General features: G+C 32.5%; 1 protein-coding gene across 13 annotated transcripts in view; it reads left to right on the forward strand.

The window, feature by feature from the left end:
- LOC148600228 (cardioacceleratory peptide receptor-like) overlaps nucleotides 1-21,297 on the forward strand; it is a 55,405-nt gene that overhangs the window by 10,830 nt on the left and 23,278 nt on the right. For 2 of the 13 annotated variants that reach the window (XM_088558547.1, XM_088558546.1), the window contains exons 2-3: nucleotides 2,999-3,135; nucleotides 15,329-15,376. The exons of 2 other annotated variants lie outside the window; for them this stretch is intronic. In XM_088558547.1, the coding sequence (XP_088414673.1) occupies nucleotides 15,362-15,376 (15 nt within the window). In that variant the 5' untranslated portion in view covers nucleotides 2,999-3,135; nucleotides 15,329-15,361. Of the gene's footprint in view, nucleotides 1-2,998; nucleotides 3,136-13,403; nucleotides 13,653-15,210; nucleotides 15,377-18,446; nucleotides 18,525-20,462; nucleotides 20,516-21,297 lie in introns of those variants that run through there. 9 more of the 13 variants (XM_088558551.1, XM_088558552.1, XM_088558558.1 and 6 more) reach the window with 8 other exon arrangements.

Here is a 21,297-nt window from a genome sequence, read left to right on the forward strand (position 1 = left end):
ACTACCAACTAAATAAATAAAGAATTTATCATATTTTCCTTTTTTTAAGTAACACAATTTTTTTTTAAAATTCATATTATTTTAAGGACGTAAACTGCCGTGTTAGTAGGGGATATACAGGAATCTAAGTGCTACTTACATTTCAAGAGAATGGACCCCAATAGAATAAATCATATCATATTTTTTTTCCAATTTTCCATTAACTGACTTCTAATCGCAACGAATTGGTTATTCTTATTTATGCGTTGAAACCAAGCATGTTGACACTTTGACAGCATCTTATCTAAATATACAAGATGGCTGTAATTAATTGTTAGGTAGGTAACTGAGTACAAAACGTGTACGATTTAGTATTAAACGTTGGTTGTATAAGAACAACAAAAATGTAAAAACATTACATGTGTAATGTACAAATTATTACCCATAAATGCGGATTTGTTTCATTTGGACAAAAATGTTTGCAATAGCATAAGCATAAGCAATAATAAACATGTAGACAATAAACAAATCAAATTAATTAACAACCAAGAACTCGAATTACTGTGTGATCAAATATGAAACAAAGAAGTTATGTCTTAAGAGTAATCAAGGGAACCAAGACTCTAGCGGAAATGAAAAGAATGTAATCCAGGGACAAAGACCAGACATGAAAAATAGACAAATGCAACAAAGAACATGAAGAAAGTAAAACAATACATACAAAAAAATACAAAAGCAAATGAGCAACTCCGACTCCACTAAAACTGGAAGCATGGATCAGGTGCACTGGTAGTGTAAGCGTCCTCTGCTTTTCTAGAAACACCCGCCGAGTTGCTCAAAGAAAGTCAAGTCCAGGGTAGACGAAAGAGGAAATGAAAACTATGACAAATTTCATAGTGCAGATGGGTACACCGTAACGATCCACGAGTTCATGATATTAAACTTCTGTAGTGATGACTTAAATCTTGTAGCAACAAAACCCTGTTCTAGACGCCTAATTGTAAGAAGTCTAGCGCGCCCAAAAAGTCTGCGTAGTTACGACAAACCCTGGCATAACGTATGAGTTGTGATATGAAAACTCTATACGCAGGTGCTGAAGGGATTTTGCTATAGATGAAGGAATGCTGACATTCTGAATGAAAAGTCATCACGTATGTCGTAAAGTTTGGTTAGAGTTTTCCCTTACCATTTATTTCTAAGATTAGGTCAAGATATGAGGCTGACTTCATAGTGTGTGTAGTATCCTTTATCTCAAGTTCTATGGGGTAGGTGCGATGTATCAAATTCCCGAAATTATGTTTTTTTATAAAGATAATACGTCATCTATATAGTGGAAACTAAGATTTAGCTAGGATATAGCTAAACGGTAATTTTTTTTCAGATCAGATCAGGTATACGGTCAGCCTCATAAGAGTGAAATAATAAATCAGCAAGTAGAGGAGCATAATTTGTTTCCATTGGAATGCCGACCGTTTGTTGAAAAACGCGTCCACCACACTGGACAAATATGTGATAAAAAAATTCAGCAGTTTGAAAACATCTTCTTCTGTTTATTTGAAAGCTGATTTGGATTTTTTTTACAAAGGATAAGGCGTCTCTTCCGAGAACTATATATTTGTATCTAGGTGTACCATTTTGTTAGGAGTTACAACGATGTATAATTTTTTAAATCGGGATTTTAAATATGTATGGAAGTATACAGTGTTGAAAAATCAAAGATTTTTATGCCATTATATTCTAACAATAATCTTGAATTGAGGATTTCCAAAAGATCTTTCGAATTTTTCAGGATCCACATTGAATTAATACCACTACAGATGTCTTTCTGTTCTCGTTTTATTCATTTTCTTGCGTAGTCCTCCACAACATCTTTCAGAACTTTAAAGTTATAATTCCAATATATAGGGCGTGGTTCACGTTCTTGGGACCTTAAGAAAGGACCTTAATTTCGTTTTCGATGATGTTTAAATTGAAAGGACCATATTTAAATGGAGAGTTTTTGCAAGTCAGATGGTTTAGTCTTGAAGTTCTCAATCTCGAGGTTCTGCAATAGCCTTGTATGATTGAAAATTTGAGATGCAATAAGTTATGTATACGAATATGAAATAATCTGTATTGATTTGCCCTTGAAATATGGGGGGTACTTCTTGGTTACGTTTTTTTGCAATGAAGGATGTCAGCCAAATTAATTGCATCTATACCTTTGTTGACAAACGGCAGTGGAAGAAATGATCATTATTCTTCATCTTGACCTTTTACACAAACTGGTTTAAAGAGTCTGTGGAAACTAATATCCAAAATGGTGACAACAAGTCTGTATAATGATGAGGTAAGTTCAGAAACAGGAGTGTCAAGAATTGTTTTGTGAAGAGAGTATAGTAGAGTGAGAGATATAGAATATAGTTTAGTTCGAATTTGATGAAGTCTAAGAGGTTTTTGTATGAAAGGAAGAAGACCATCTATGGAGACATCGTGTATCTTAGGTGACGTATAGTGGCGATGGCCATGACTCCTTTTCCGTCTTAGAATTTTGTCAAATAAAATTCATCATACTTATGTTATTGTTATATTGGCTTGAAAAATGCGATAACCTTAAAACAGTAAAGATAGATTTTTAGATTATGATTGACTCTCCCATATCGTCTAGGAATGTATGAAATATAAACAAATCAAAATTGAACTACAGTCAGCCCGTGAACTAAATCCATTTATTAAAACTATTACTTTACAATTTGAAATTTTTTGAATGACTCTTTATCAATGAATTTTTTATAATCACTTTTGGTTTATTAATTAGCTGTTTGTAGACATTAAACAATGTATTGCCTATTATCAAGCTTAACATGTCTTTTTACACTTTATTAGAACACATATATACACGAAAACCATTTGAAATTCATAATCATGTTAAAACACTCTATTTTAATCAATTTAAAGTTTTTTTACGTTAAGCATTAAAGGACAGAAATTCATTTTAAATAATTCTACTGAACAGCTTGAAACACTTTTCTTTTTGCAGGATCATTTCACGGGCAACTTAAATGGCTATGTCATCCAATAAAAAACATCCCGGGGATAACCAGTCATAGGTTTTAAAATAACCTCTCTTTCAAGATAAAATTTCCATCGAAGTCATCTTATTAAGCATCACTCCAGGTAAGAATCATGCAAAATGTGATACATATTATTTTATATATATATAGTTGAAAATGCTTAAATGAACAGAAAATAGCAAGTGAATTTTGATAAAACCCTGGTTTATAAGACGCATATATTATATAGAATGTACTGTAATTCAAAATTAAGGGAGACAACTATGTATATTACAGAAAGAACCATTGGATTTTCGATGTGACTAATCTCCTAAGAGTGGGCAAATTGGAATGAATTATTATACATTTGATAATATAGACTTATAAAGCAACTTGATTACAAAATTAGAAATATGTTGCCTTTTTTGGGTGTATCGCATTTTACAGAATTTGCATGATTCTTAACTTGATCTTATATATATATAAAATTATATATTAATTTTCTATGGTTTGTTTGTTTATTATATCATGGACGAACAATTGCTTACTATTGCAAAATAGCCCACATAAATCATGGGGGAAAAAGGTTTCAAAACTCGTGGAATTTGAATAATGCAAAAACTTGCGATATTTAATTTCAACATGGTAACAAACTCCCCGAGGTAGTTTGTTATGATGTTGAAATTTAATAACTTGAGTTGATATATTCAGCTTCCAATCATAATGAACCTATACATCTGAAAGGGTAAATGATTACTTTTTATCACTATGATAAATTAAGTTAAATCAAGATTGATAATAGAATAATTTCGATGTAAAAGAAGTGTTTCAAGCTGTTCAGTAGAATTATTTAAAATGAATTTCTGTCCTTTAATGCTTAGCGTAAAAAAACTTTAAATTGATTAAAATAGAGTGTTTTAACATGATTATGAATTTCAAATGGTTTTCGTGTATATATGTGCTCTAATAAAGTGTAAAAAGACATGTTAAGCTTGATAATAGTCAATACATTGTTTAATGTCTACAAACAGCTAATTAATAAACCAAAAGTGATTATAAAAAAAATCATTGATAAAGAGTCATTCAAAAAATTTCAAATTGTAAAGTAATAGTTTTAATAAATGGATTTAGTTCACGGGCTGACTGTAGCTCAATTTTGATTTGTTTATATTTCATACATTCCCAGACGATATGGGAGAGTCAATCATAATCTAAAAATCTATCTTTACTGTTTTAAGGTTATCGCATTTTTGCTTTCATCCTCAAGAAAACAAGTCATGAGTCATTAAGATCTCATTCGTTGAAACTATCGATAACGCACGATTCATTTCCTCTAGAATTTTTTACCATAGGAGATGTTACATACTTACACAGCGCTCTTGGGTTAAATTGCTATAAGGCATTTAACATCCAGATATGACGTCCAAAATGTTTCTAATTTGGACATTTACTTTAACTTTTTAACTTTTACTAATGAAAAAATAATTAATTGGAAAGAGTAAATAGCCAAAATATGATTACGATCGCGAGCGCCAAAGAACGTCGTACAAGTAAAATCTCCTATAATTCTCGAGTTATTAGTTCTCTATCGGCGACTTAAGGCTTTCACATCATCCGTCCAACAGTCTGTCAATGCAGTTTTCCTAAAGTTATGGTCCTTGTGCTTAATTAATGCAAAAACCAAGTTTTCCGTTATTTTATTTGCTATGTTTGCAGATTTGCATAGGATATTTGGTACATTGCTTTGTCATGCAAAGTTAAAAATCAAGTTTATTTTTTTCTAGTCCGTTGATGAGCCATGGTATTTAGACTTCATTAATTAAATGCATCTTATTTTATTTATTATTATCATTAGTATTTATTTTCATTATTATTTTTTTTTTGGCCAATTTTTTCCTTCTTACAAATTTGTCTTCCGATGTAGTATTGATCATGCAATTTACTCCCAAATGTCTTGCTATATTTTGTTTTTAGGTTTTTTTGTTACGATTGATTATTCTATTTGCTCTGAAAACATAATTGTTCGCTATGCATCAATTTTTGTGATATTCGTAGGTGGGCCAAATCACTAAATTTGGTCCCCATCGAAAAGAAGATTTTCCTTGATGTGTATACTGAAAACCGCAAAACCACGAATAGTCCACGAACTGTAAATTCCTTAATCCACAAAAATTTGTATCCACGAATAGCAGAAAGAGTAATCAAGGGAACCAATGTCCTCTGCAGTTTAAACCTTTAATGTTTATAAGACTCAATAATCTTTGTTTTAAACACCCATCCTATATTAAACGTTTTGGCACTCTGAAACATGTTGATTTTAAACCATTTTAATTTATCACTTGGATCTTGAGTAACACTTAAGCTTGATTAATAGTTCCTTCACGAGTGTTTACAGAAGATCTTGGACAGTCAACCATCCAACACTGTCATTAATCTTTCATCACACAACCTAACTGAAGATGAAACATCATTATTAGCTAAGGGTCTCAATTTCTGCCCAGTTCCAGGTCCTGTAAATGAAACCATCCTGATCGAGGAACTTGACAACTTCGCCAGAAGTTTGAGGATCAAAGAGTACTTTGGCTCAAAAGTGAGTGAGGGTCAAAATGAGTGTGATTCAGACGATGAAAACAACTATCGGTTTATAAAGAAAAGTGAGTGGGTCCCTGAAAAGAGCAAAAAATTTAACTTTGGAATCATTTATTGATAATGTAAAATCTGACTTAATAAGAAATGTAAGGGTCAACGTAGAGAGTCGCGATAATTTAACAATAGGGGAACGTGCTGCACTCCAAGGTCTAAGGACCAATGACAATATCATAATAAAACCTGCAGACAAAGGCAGCGCTGTAGTGATCATGGACAAATCCGCCTACATTAATGAGGCCGAGCGTCAACTTAAAGACGACCGTTTTTATATCAAATTAACAACAGACCCCACTCAATCCTTTGCGGACGAAATAAACACTGAGTTAAACAAAATGTACGATAATAACCACATTGACATTAAAACTCTTGAATATCTCAAACCTGAAAATCCTAAACCTGGTCGATTCTACCTACTCCCCAAATTCACAAAACTAACAACCCAGGTAGACCTATAGTCTCTGCTAACGGCCATCCAACAGAGAAAATGTCGGAATTCGTGGACTTTCATCTACGTCCACATGTTGAAAAACTTCCATCATTTATAAAAGATACGACTGATTACTTACAGAAGATGCAGGCTCTGAATCCCCTTCCACCAAACACCACTCTGGTCACTATGGACGTTACATCTCTCTATACCAACATTCCTCACTCTGATGGTATCGAGGCTTGCAGAGAAGTATGGGACTCTCGGGAGGTCAAAGTTCCACCTACTGACTGCCTAGTCACTTTGCTCACAATGGTTTTAAAAAAGAACAATTTTACTTTTAATTGGAGACCATTACTTAAAAATAAATGGCACAGCTATGGGTACCAAAATGGCTCCGTCTTATGCCAACATTTTCATGGGAAAATTTGAAAAAGAACTACTTGAATCCTCTATAGAAAAGCCTCTGTCCTGGTATAGGTTTATTGACGACGTGGATATGAAGTGGAAGAACTAAACAATTTTATCCCTCGTGCCAACAATCAACATCTTTCAATTAAGTTCACTCACGAAACATCTGCTACTAGCATCTCGTTCCTCGATAACTCCAGCACACTATCGGGGGGAAAGCTCTCCACGGACCTATACTCAAAACCAACTGACACACATCAATATCTTATGCCTAAGAGCTGTCATCCATCTCACCTGACTAAGAGTATACCATTCAGTCAAGCTCTTAGGCTAAGACGCATTTCTTCAAATGACGAATCCTGAAAGAAACGTCTAGGTCAACTGAAGAACAATTTAAGAAGAAGGGGATATAGATACAAGACCATCAAAGAAGGGTTCCAAAAAATTCACAATATCCCAAGAAGTAGTCTGTTACAATACAAGGCAAAGAAAAAATGTAAAAGAACCCCTTGTGTTCTAACATACCACTCCTGCCTTACAAACAGCCACAACACCATTCGTGAGCACTGGGAAACTCAACATTATCCAAAGTCTTTCCCGAACCACCTATAATTGCTTTCAGACAGCCAGACAGTTTGCGTAGTCTACTTGTGAGGGCTGAAATATCTAAGCCCAACTTGTCTCAAGGCGAGAGTTGCTCCTGTGGTGAAAAAAGGTGTAAATGTTGCAACCAAATGCACCACTTGTCATCATTCACCAACACAGTCACAGGGAAACGCTACGAGATATTTGCAACGTGCACTGTAATATATTTGCTCCACTGTCCCATTTGTGGCCTTCAATATGTTGGTGAATTTAAACAGCCTTTTCACAAGCGCTTGAACGGACACAGGAGCGACCTAATAAAAAAGCCTTTACTCCCAGTGAGTCAACACTTCAGATTACCTAACCACTGCCTCGATGATTTCAACAAAATGAAAATCTTCATCGTGGAACAAAACACGATCTGGAGCGATCTACAGAGAGTGAAGCGGGAGGGATTTTGGATAAAAGAACTCCGTCTTTTACACACATGAAGTTAACAAAAAACATTAAGGTCTTCCTATTTTGTACAGTTTCTTATAACAGTGTTTGTAAATAGTTTTAGTTTTATAGTTCAGTATTCAAGATCAACACACTTCGTGTGTCTACAGCACAATGTTCAAGATCTTTGTTACTGTCGGTAAAAAAAATTATGTCACAGGTATTCACCTGATTAGGTAGTGAATTGTATTCACAGACCATTTACTTTCATACACACTCAGTTTATTTAAGGCACTGAAGAAGGTCATTTGTTGACTGAAAATTTTGCCCATTATATACTTTAATATAGTGTGTTAAAACCTTTATCGGTATCGTTGTACACTCCTTTAGACTTATAATATAAATAAATCTATATATATAAAGTAGATGAAATGCACTCAAAACATAGCATGTATACAAATTATATTTTTATGCGTTTACAAATCGTTTACTCTTTATAATATAGAATTGTACCTTCAGTTCTTGGTAGAGATTCCTCATACTTTGTAAGAAATAATTCCAAATCATCTTCCAAATATACAGAGGAAGATGTTTACAAAATGCTGGAATTTTTAATTGACAACATATTTGTCCAGTGTGGTGGACGTGTTTTTTCAACAAACGGTCGGCATTCCAATGGGAACAAATTGTGCTTCTTTACTAGCTGACCTATTAGCACCATGAAAACTGATTTATTCAACGGGTCATAGTTTTCCCTTCCTCTTTTGTCTACCCCGGACTTGACTTTTTATGAGCAACTCGACGGGTGTTTCTTGAAAAGCAGAGGACGCTTACCCTACCGGTGCACTTGGTCCATGCTCCCAGTTTTTAGTGGAGTCCGAGTTGCTCATTTACATTTGTTGCTTTGTATGTATGATTTTAGTAACTTTATGTTCTTTGTTGTGTATGTCTGTTTTCCATGCCTGGTCTTTGTCCTGGATTACATTCTTTTGATTACCGCTATAACCTTGGTTCCCTTGATTACTCTTTCAGAAAAGTTCAGTATTTTGATCTGATGATAGAGCATCAGACCCATTTAGGAGAATATCAATGTCAAACTGGAAATTCAAAGTGTGAATAGTGGTAGGTCGTAAATCAGAATAAATATTACATTCAAGTAAGAAATGGCTGTTTGACTCAATTCGTCCGCAAACACAGTTTGGGTTACCCATGAGGTTACGCCTGAACAGGTGTTCGTTGAGTGAACTACTGTTCATTCGTAACCTGGTGTGCAATACCTGACCTAGCTTGCTTCCAATATTATAATATAATGGCCGTTCGTTCGAAACATATAAACGCGCTTTGAAGACATGTAATGATCTGGAATTGCGCGTTTCGATCGGAAGGTTATTCCACAATCGAATAGTGGACGGCAGGAAATAGTTCGAATACAAGGATGTCCTTGTTCGTATCTCTGTTCAATCATTAGATTGACGGATAAAATGATTGTGACTGTTAACCCCCGCGTCTGGTACAAAGGTACTCAAATATTTAGGTGTGTCACCATTTATCATCTTATAAAATATCACAAGCTTGTGCTTTCGCCTACTATCCGCGAGCTTTTCCCATCCGGTTTCTCGATATATGCTGTCTAACGATGTTAATTTTGTACCACCAGTTACGATTCATGTTGAAAATAGCATTTACTTCATTAGTCAATGCTATTTTCAACATGAATTTTTATTTTGTGATCGGTGGATTGATATTCGTGTTGTGACGTTTTGGTGGTAGAAAGTCAGGGAATGAAATTACCGAATTTATTTCACAGTGTGAATTATCGAAAATTTTTTCACACTGGGAACATTTGGTATATGACTGCTATCTATATAATAACAAAACACATACACGTGTAAATGCATTTTTTTCCCGAAGGAACCCATTACGGATATACAGAAGTTGAATCAAAAACGTGAACAATCGTATACAAACCAAACAAAACAGGTCTTCGAAACTTTCTACATCTTTTTTTTTGTACACATGATTCAACTTTAATTAAATAAGATTGGAACACTCGATTTGCTGTTACTACATATAATTGAGCGACATACGTGACTTCTGTTATCTACTGTGACGGTATATACACCTATTGTTATTCACTTCTCTTCTATTTTTGGTACTAGAAAGAAAATACGCTAGAAACGTTTTCTACCATCATGAGTGACAGATTTTCTAATGACCTTCATTGCTGTTATAGTAGATCAGATTGCTTTGACTTTGTCCGCAAATAGTGTGCCGTTTAATCCCTAGTATATGCAAATCAACATTATCAACGTCATGTAGATATGGTGGTATTAAAAAATTCAAAAGAAACGAAACAACTCTTAAAACCGCGTTCTTTAAGAACCTGCGTTTTCTACTTTTACTACAGGTTGATCCCTACACTTGACTAAAACGACTCAATTTTCCCAAGTTCGTAACAATATCAAAAGAATGTCAAAGAAAGCCTTATTTATTTTTGAGTCGCCTTATTTTGACCCTCTGACAGAAAACTAATATTATTAGACTTACATCAGGAATAAATTCGTTAATTACGTTCATATCTGTCGATATAACGATTTGTTACACCTTCAGTACCCTGTAGACTATTCGGCTCACGACTTTCTTTTGTACTTCAGGTATTTTGACGCCTACATTACGATGCTTGCCACTGTAGTACTCCAGGTTTAAAAATCTCCATATATACGGATATTAATATAATTAACTTATGATATATGGGACAGAGTATTTGTTGATAAGATGTGCAAACAAATTCTAGTAAAATATAAGTTTGAGCTATGCATAACCACATCTTTTTCTGATAATGTATGTTACATGTAACACATTGAAATTATACAAAAAATGCAGAATTAATTATTATAATATGGAATATGCATGGTTATTAGTAGTACCTCCTTTATTCAAGTCAAAATATCAAAGGCTGTTAATCGTCTTTGCACATTTTATGCAAATTTTGCATTGATCTTAATTGTGATAACACAGCTTCTAACTGTAAAGCGGAAGAGATATAGATTAATCACATAATTTCTGTCATATTATTAAACAAAACAATAGTGCAACAATAACGGTACGCTGGAAGTCGGTTAATTATCTAAACCTTTGCCGAATAATGTATACAATTTGAATGACGGTAGAATAATTTAAAAGCAAAACAAAGGTTAATCTTAACCATTTATATTTAGCATTGCCTTTACGAATTTCTTTTGAAAGAGAAACATTTAAACTTTCAATGTAAACGAATCAAACAAACATCGGCATGATAAGATATTTTTCGTCTTTGGAAAAAAAACAAGTATGTAATGGTGGGTGAAATTTTTTTTATCTTTGTCCCTGGATTACATTCCTTTGATTTCCGCCTAGAATCTTGATTCACTTGATTACTCTTTGAAAGAGGTCATAGCGATAGTTTTATGTTATCATAATTGCAAAATAAATTGTTAAAGAACAGAATAAAATTCACTTTGTAAAAGGAAGTTATGAAAGTATCTGTTTTATTATTTCTTTGAAAAACTATGATCAATATTTATTGATTCCTGCATGTCAAAAACCAAAAGAAAGAATTATGTTTCTGATTTAGAAAAATTCAAGTGCCAAATAACCAGTATTATTTTTATTTTTGAAAAAAAAATTGTACAAGAAATTGGCGTGTCACAAGAGTCGTCGTTCGTGATTTTGTTGGTTTAAATTGGAAATAAATCTAAAAAGAAATACAGATCGGTATACAGAAAGGTTTTTTAGGTATTTAAGAAAAATGCATATGTAGACTGAAATAGCATCGTTTATTCGGTTGTTTTTTTCTGAGCTATGAATCACCTCAACAATAGAAAGTGAATTTTATATGAGTTAAAACAATGATTATAAGCATTTCGTCAAAAGAATAAAATATGAAACATGTTTCTGTTTACAGCAGAAACCTGGTTGACGTAAATAGCTGTGATAATATTCTGGAAAGAATATGTGAAACTTACCAACTGCAAACAAAACATGCAGTTGTAGTCATTCATCATTCTGACCAATTATGCAGCAAATAAGACATGTCACTAATTATCTTTCATGTTCTATGATTGGACTTATGATGTCAACTAATTAACGAACAAAGAGAGAATGAATACTTGCACATTTTAGTGTTTAAAAATATTCATAAACGTAGTCTTTATTTATCTTTTTCAATCTATTATTTCCCTCAATATCAATTTTAAATGATATTGATACTAACATCATTTGCAGAATTTTGCATTACGTTTGGCCAGTAAGCTGCTACGATTTATTTTAAATATTACCCTTTTATATTGAATTCTAAACTTAAAATGTACCACTTCAGACAATTTCAATTTCTAAACCCTGATTGGTAATTTAGTACAATTATATAGTAAAAAGATAGATTATGTTACTGTCACTTCTGAAAATTAAATGTACAAATGTAACAATGCATTCAACCTATTTTAAGCCTCCTTGAACGATAACACAGAGTGACTTTCAAGTAAATAAAAATGCAACAACTGAAATCAATTAAATTTGTTGCTCATTGACAACCCCGTTTTTTATTTAGTATTCTTTATGAACAAAATAGTTTCTTTGTCATAATGTTTATGTTGAATTAATTGAAAAATGTTGTCCGTATAGGCTTTGTTAAAAGAAAAGCAATTGTGGGAGCAAATTTAAATATTTTCTTTAAAAATTAAAGCATTTCAGATAAGTTGCAGCGTGTACTTCGCAATAAAACCAATTTATTTTTTCCGTCAGGAATCTCTTTTTTTTTTGGTTAAAGAATGGTCATGACGGTCACTGGCAAAACAGTAGCCAGGAGGCGTAAAGCGTAAAACAGACGTAATAAGAAGTATTAATTTTGAAATTGTTCTTTTATTTCTGTGGTCTCTTCAAGAAATAATACTAATATGAGAATACTTATTGCTCCAGTGTATTTACAAATTAACTAACACTGTTAAAAAAGGACTGGAGTTGCTCGTAATGGTAAAATTACATGTCGAGTATAATTTCATGGTGTTTGTTTTTATAGGCAGTGTCTACTCTATATTAGTTTCAACATTTTCAATATTTGATTAAAATACGAAACAAATTAAGATCCTTACACAGTCTTACCCGATGCATTACCTGTTAACTTCATGTCAGACAAATCGGGCGCCCAATGCTTCTAAGGTCAAAGTTTAAGTTTTTACTGATTATCGTTATGAGGCCTTCGTCCTCTATAATACATAGTGAGTATAAAGTACACGTACAAGTTCAGCTGGAATATTAAATGATGGTTTTAATCACTAAATCTTCTACATACAAGTAAATAAGGATAAAATGAGAAGGAAAATATAATACTTAGTATATGTTTTCACTAAATATGGAAACATGACTTGCAATAAGTATCTAGAACCAGCTAAGTTAATGACAATGGCGGGTAAACGAATATGCAACTTGGAACACTGAAATTAGTATTCTCTTTATTGAACCACAATATGTCTATGCTTGTTGATTATTAAAAAAAACTAAATAGTTTTTGTGATGCTTTGTTATATAAACATCCCATTTTCATGTTTTTATACCTGATTTTTGGTACTATGTATACATTAACATTTTATACCATCACTAGTAATTACCATTACTGTTTTTATAGATGATGGATTCTTACTTTCCCTTCTTCTAATGGAATGTGTGTAGTATATTTACTTTCCTGAAAAATCTCCAATTTACTGTCAGAGAAAACTAAACAACTGTTCGGTGTGTTGCTATGACGCAACCATCTTGTGAAAATGTATTGCTTGATTAATTCGTCTTTTGATTCAAGTAGACATATACTGAAAATATCTTTAATTACTTACATTCAACTCTATTTTCTGATCTAATCAAACGAATCAAAAGAACAAGGCGATATATAATTTAGATATATTTTTATGAAGAATATAGGATGGTAGATTGCAAGTTGTCTAAAGAATCAAGTATATGTAGTTATTCAGTATACAAAACTCATGCTATATTCTGAGTTAGTGGGATATTTAAAAAAAAAAAGAAAGTCTTCTTAGATGTGGTTTTATATAATCATTCTGAATGTTTCGACCCATTTGGTACATTGTATATCCAACGAACAGGTAAGCTGTTGATCGTTTGTGCCTAAGTTTTAATTTTGTGGTTAGTTTAACAATTAACCTGTAGTTATCAAAGCCTTTTGACGATTCGTTTATGTTTTTCATTGCAAAAGCAATGTATAAACAACGTTTATTATGGAAGGATCAAATCACAGTTGCTGTCTACATCGAACTCCTTTTTGGATTTTTAAATTGGTTCGCTTTAGACAGGTGTTCAAGGTTCAAAATGCATTTAAACTTAGATATAGATACTTCAAAAGTGTCTGGTTTAGACGGATATCAGGATATTTCAAAGTTCACTGTACTTAATCGGTGTTTTGTATAGAGGGCGCATGCTGCTTTTCGGAACGCCAAATTGTGCAGGGACAAATATGTTGTCGATTTAAAACAAAACAAACCGTTTTCGTTAAGTATATTTAAAGTGATTTGGTGGCAGTACTTTCTTTACTACCTAATATTAACATGATTAGATCATTTTTTACAAAACTTTGGACATCAATGATTCGTTTTTCTAAGAAGTGTATATCTTTGATATGGACGACAATGATGATACATAAGTATCTGACATTGAAAAGTCGACGTCTTAATTGAATTTTATCTTAAATCGGACTATTCATATTTAGCTATTTCCCGTTACTGTTGATAACAAATTAAGCAGAAGGAACCTAGGCTGTCATTTAATAATGATTGAAAATTGATAGGAATCTGGATATAATACATTATCTGTTAATTGTATTTTTTATATAAAGTATGAAATCTAATGGGATTTGAAGTTTTTACCATTGTTTATTACTGTCTAAATCATATTAAATCTTGTTATTAGGAAATGGCTTTCAAATATGATACGTGCCTCTATTTATCTAACATGGAAATTGTACTTAACATTATGATAACATTGTATTGAGAAGAAACTAACTGCAGTTTTTGCCCTTTTCATAATCACAGAACATTTGTTTAGCGTCAATCCTTTTTGTACTTAATATATTAGTGTAGACATAGCAAAAAGTACTGTTTTGTTTAAATGGAGTGACAGAACGAAGCTTTATCTAATCTTCGTAGTTGTCGGTTTTGAAACAGTCACGATTCAGATTTTAACAAAAAGGTTATAAATCGTGCAAAACTAATAAACGGTGAAATGTAATTACAGGTATTCCCCTTCCATTTTATATTACAACAATGTGATTGTAAAGCTGTTGTATATTTGTACATTAACGATAAAAATGCCATTATATTCTAGATTTGATATGAATAGATCTCTCCTAATAAATAAAACTAAAAAATATTTCAAGGTGTAATATTGGTATCACAACCTTCAACGTTTCTAATTTCCATATCCCAATACATGTAAATAATACCATGATTGCAAGAGCAACCCGGTGACAAATAGTTTATCTTTATATGATTTCAATAAAACAAATATTTTTTTCATTTCCTGTTCATGTTTGTTAACATAGCGTGGAAGGCTATCATTGTTGTTTAAATGATTGTCATGAATCATATTACACAAATTTTCCATAAATTTAAGAAGATTAAGAACTACATCATTCTGAATGATACATTGGAAGCATTGTGATGAAAATTTTTGTAAATGATATTTATGGTCCATTGATAATTTACTAGCCGTTACAGCATTGATGTCAGTGATTTTGAATGTTTTGTTCAATATTTGTGTCATTTAGATCTTTCAACTGATACATCAAGACTTTCAAGATATGAAAGGAATAAATGTAAGTTTATTATACTCAGTACTTTTTATATTCTCCATTAAAATATTAGTATCAGTGCATATGTATAGCACGTATTCTTAATTATGCTCTCCTTGTGTTTGAACCATTTATACAAATTGCCTTAAGGGGCAAACCGACAACAACCGTGAAGATCGCTAAACGAGCAAAGTAGACATGAATTAATGCTTTTATTGTCAAATGCTCATGATAAATATTTGTCAAGCAACAATAAATGGCACAGTTGATGTAAATTGACAATCAATGTATTTTCATACATGCGTATAGTTAAGAAATATCAAATGTATCATTCTTGACCTTGGTGTCATTTTTTAAATTAATTAATGGGCCAGGGAGTAAAATACATAAATATACTCTCTGAAATTACTACGTTTAGGTTTCGCCAGATTTAGCAATATCTGTATTGTTACAGTCGCAATTATTAAATGATCGGATTTCCATTTCTGGAATTCATCACCTGCCACGTGATGAATTTTCATTCAGAATTGTCGACTTTCCTTTCATCTGTGGCAACATATCAGTTCAGCACCTGCGTATGGAGTTTTCATATCAAACCTCATATGTTATGCCAGACCTTGCCGAAACTACGCAGAATTCTAACAAATAGGCTTCTGGAACAGGGTTATGTTTTGACAAAAAGATTGAAGTCATCACTACAGAAGTTTTATGGTCGTGGATCGTTACGTTGTTTCCATCTGCGAAATGAAAACTGATTTGTTCAACGTGTCGTAGTTTTCCTTTCCTCTTTCTTTCGACTATCCCGGACATTTTATGCATCGGTGGGTGTTCTAGAAAAGCAGAGGACGCTTACCCTACCGGTGCACCTGGACCATGCTCCCATTGGAATCCGAGTTGCTCATTTGCTTTTGTTACTTTGTATGTATGATTTTAGTTACTTTTTGATCTTCGTTGTGTACGTCTGTTTTCCATGTCTAGTTTTTGTCCCTAGATTACATTCTTTTGAATACCGGTCTAAAATTTATTTCGATAAGCTTCTTATTGTTCTTAACAATGACTACCATATTATATAGTGTTATTTATTTTGTGAAAAATGAATAACACATACTCGTTTGGTCTGGAGGTTCTGAATACTTATTTCAGTTAATGTTTAATCAAAAGTTGACGATTGTATATTCTTTTACGTACAATAGGAGTGCAGAAATTTAATCATTCTGTCTGATAAGAATAGATTTCTTCATGTTCAAATGTAGAGTTACTTTCCAGTAAAAAAAATTCTTTTTTGTTGTTTTGGGTTTTTTTTTAACATTCCATCCATTTGTTGTATTTTTTGGTTTTTTTACAGTCCATCTTTTTGTTGTTTTTGTTGTATATGTTGTTTTTTTAACAAATCCATCTTTCTACCTTTAAATTAAAGTGAGATATGACTGACCATTCACTTCCATCTCTGTGTTTGTTTCTCTATTAAAGTGTCGCTCACTTTTTGTGTATGTGCTTGTTGTTTGTCGAGTTCAGTCTTGTGTTATTTTGTATATAGATATTATACTCTTTTGAAATTAAACCCAATCCTTTTATCGGGACATTAATATCAAGAACGGGACGTTTTTATATTTATAAAATGCCATCAACGAAATTTGATAAGTTATTTTACAATACGTTGGAATACTCAATTTTGACATCAACGCAGGATGAGCGAACATGAAGATATTTCTAGAAATAACAACCATTCATTAGCTTTACCGAATACTGAAATCTTTGCCTGCAAAATATGAACTTATCAGCAAGGATGTAAGGGATAATTTGTTTAAGAAAGTAACTCATGTCCAACAATTCAATTTATTGATGCTGACAAGGCTTAAGGGTCTGTAAATGCCAGAGAGCGAACATTTAAGACTGAAAATAGTTTTATCTATTGATTAATAAGAGTACAGCTGCAAACATATGTTGTTAGCTACATAATAACATTGTCTGTTAACATCTATATTTGTTCTTTATTGAATAGATTTGTAATATCTTTTTATTCCTGAACCTGAAACTATTTCAATTTTATAACCTGTTTGTTTGAGTTGCTAACCTTGTTCGTCCAAAGTAGCATTTGGCTATTAGTCGTTGTGCCTTACCCAAAGGTCTGTGATATTGCCTTAACTTTTGGCAAAATAATTGTTAGACTTTAAACGGTGGATCTGCTTAATATAGAAATATATAGCAGGAAAATCAAAGTCATTGCGATTTTTGTTCCTTTTGTATAGCAATGGAAAGTTGGGGAAGACTTCGTGTCTTCAGTATTCTCAACTTCAAGCTCTTTAAGAAAGGTACATGATAAATTCGATAAAGTCATTCATCAATGTTCAGTGTTAAAACTTTAACTTTAGAACCGAAACCTGTCAGCTTTATACGATTGCAAAAAAAAATGCGGTGGTAATATTATCTGCTGATTTCGTTTTTTGTGTCGTTGTCATCAAAAGACACTTGTTTTTGTGCCATTGACTTAAACATTTGTTTGTGGATCTGTAGATTCGTTTAAAAAAAGGATCTGAATACTGAATAATAAATCAGAATTTGTAAGGATTTGTAAGGCTGGAATTACGGGGCAGAAGTAACAAAAAAAAATATGATACTCAAGTATAAGCACATGGATCTGTATGATATTGTTTTGTTCCAACAAAATACCATACCACAAAAAGAAGTTCATAATTTATGGGATTATTACCTAACTTTATTGAAAAATAATACCTATAAAAGGGCCAAAGGAAAAATGAACTATATAAAACAGAGTTATATAACGTGATAATACTTCAATATTTTGTGTAGTATGGAAATGTACGAAATGGAATCACAGGTTTCATTCCTTCAAGAAAATGGAAAAGAAGCTTGCAAAAGTCATGAAATTTGAATACTTCTATTTTCCCTTTGAAAAAAATATTTTTACCTGACCATTATATCACGTGATAAGCATGCCCTCATAAACACATAGTTACCTTTATATTATTGTTGTGTGGTCGTTATCATTGATGATTTGTCTATTGATATTTACTTTGGTTCCATCTGAAAATACTCAATTTCCAAGCGATGACCTTTTTTTGTCTCATCACAGTTATAATCAGTATAAACATCACATGCGTGACACTTGAAGGAGGAAAGTTGACACAATTACACGACGGAATAATTGGAGGTATGGTAACCATTTACTGTCAATGACAGTGAGAATAAATTCCTTTTACGATCAATTGCAATTTCATACAGCTTTTATAATGATTTAAGTGTTATTATATTCTAAGCCAAGAACGAATTAAGATTAAAGTCGTGTGCAGAACAAGTTCCGAAAGCTCGTTTAATCGTGGAATTCTTCGACGTTCGTGATTATATTTTGGTTATTCTTTTCAATATACTATTCTATTATTACATTTAAATGTAGTGAGCCTTTCAACGACACCACTTTGCATGCCAATACAAGTAACCATTGAGTTTAATAAGTCAAAATTAAGTCAAAATTTTTCATGAATATTACAAAATACTGCTCTATGCTTGCTTAGTTCAACAGTTGAACATAATCACGAATAGAGTTTTGTCTATTCATTATTGCTTTTGGAACCATTGAAGTCGCAACTTTATTTGTCATACATATTAACATTAGCAAGAAAACACATAAAATACAGTTCAACTGCTTTGATAAAAATTTGACGGTAAAATATTATGATGACATGTTTCGTTCAACGTGTATTTTTTTTATTCTATTGTGGATAGTGTTCTTGGGTTATTGTAGATAATGATATCATTCAAATAGGCAGATGTACTTAGTAACTACCAAATGTTTTCAACCAATTCTTCAATTAACGTTACCAGGAAAATGACATAGAATATAATCATTTATTTTGTCAAGTGTCATTATTTTAAATTGACATATTTGTATGAACTGCAATCAATAGTATTGTAGTGTAGTAATAACTTATTATGTAGGGAAAATGTGAGGAAGATTTTTTACTTGTTTAGTTACTCTAAAAACAGCTTATATTGACGTGATTATAAACCCATCAGTATGACTATTAAATCATTACTGATAGCACATATAGGAGAAAGATTTGAAATAATTTTGATCAACTAAATTTATAAATATTAACAATTTGCTAATTTCTGTGTCATTCACGTTCGATGAGATTATAACCAGACTTACTTACGTATTTTCATTTTTAATGCAATTGCCTAGTTGACACAGACTTCTTGTTACGTGATGAAATGAAATTCGGGACCTTGTTAAAGAGTAATCAAGGGAACCAAGGTTATAACGGTAATCAAAAGAATGCAATCCAGGGACAAAGACCAGACATGTAAAACAGACATACACAACAAAGAACACAAAGTAACTAAAATCATACACACAAAGCAACAAAAGCAGATGAACAACACGGAATCCACTGGGAGCATGGAGTTGCTCATGAAAAGTCAAGTCCGGGGTAGACAAAAGAGGAAAGGAAAACTATGACACGTTAAGATGTGAATTAATTTTCTTCGGAAAAAATCTAACATGCATCTATCATTGAGACGAATTCGCAGAAGTAGACAGAATATATCTTATATCATGTTTTATGCATTACAACTATTGTTGACAGGAATAGAGATTAATCTTTAATTTTCCTCAAATAAAGATATATTTGATATCAGAATAATCATCAATATCTAATCCCGTGAGAAATATTATTATTATATAATCATTATTGCAATCGACAAAAGTCATTGTATAGTATTTGCAAAAATTGTGGCTGAACATGACTATGTAAGACAATCATTTTGTCAAACATTTTACATGATTATTTACATGCAGGCTAAGTGCAAGTAACTTGCTACAATGCAAAAAAAATAATAGAATTAAATAAAAACAAAAAATAAAAACAAAACAAAAACAAGATAAAAAAACGAAATGCAGATACCAGGATTAAAGGCATTCCTGGCGCAAAATTTGATTGCGTTTAACGATACGAGTTTTCGTGAATTTTTGCTATAAGGAGGTAAAATATTTTGTTTTGAATTTTAGTAAAAAGCAATTACATGACATTGAGATACATTACATATTACCATCAATACCTAATACTATATATTCATTTATTTTAATTAGGTGATTACAGAAGGAAGTTTAATAGAAAATTTAAGTGAAAATAACATAAACAAGTAAGTTTTGAAGTAATTTTACTAAAAGCTTTTTTTTTTAATCTTTTGGTTTTAATATCATATTAATATCATATCAATGCATTACTATATTGTCTCTGTATCAAACTTCTTATGTCTATTTCTTCAAAGGTTTTATGTCATTTATTTTTATATCGTAATCAACCTTCACCTTTCGTCAGACATTTATCAAATCAGCGTTTTTTCTTAGGATTCTTTGTACCTATTTTTACCAAACGTAATAGGTGCAAAAAAATAAGTATAATGTTGTACATCCCGTCGGTTCCAAAACCAGCTATATGTTTAAAGATCCCCAGTTTAAGAAGACAAATATGTCGTCGTTCCAACAGACAAAGTTCTTAACAACATAGTATTTGTGTACAAAAGACATTGAATAATAAAATGGGCCTTGACAGTTCACAGCCCCGTGCAGGTCCGGGTGTTAAAAGAATAGGCCAGCAGCAGCGCTAAGTAAAAGGCGACTAAATAGTGCTCAGAACCCTAGCCGGGGGCTAGAGCGCTTTGCCCACAGAGCAACTGGGATGGGTGCCCCAGGTGGTTGAATGGGGTACCCCTGGCGTGTTACATAGTGGGGTTGTCAGGCTATAATACGGAAAACCTGACCGCAAACCATAGTGGTGCACCGTGTTGGGAAAGATGCCACGTTCCTCGCACGCTAAAGAACTCGAGTGTGGTATTCTCACGGAATAGGAACTATAGACCCTACCCACATCTCCCGATTTCCAGTGGCAATCAAAATTTGTCGACCCCATTGTCCTTGTGTC

Source organism: Perna viridis, chromosome 13 (genome assembly GCF_037379345.1).
Source record: "Perna viridis isolate PV_CMFRI_1.1 ecotype Kerala chromosome 13, ASM3737934v1, whole genome shotgun sequence".
In the NCBI taxonomy this organism is placed as follows: domain Eukaryota; kingdom Metazoa; phylum Mollusca; class Bivalvia; order Mytilida; family Mytilidae; genus Perna; species Perna viridis.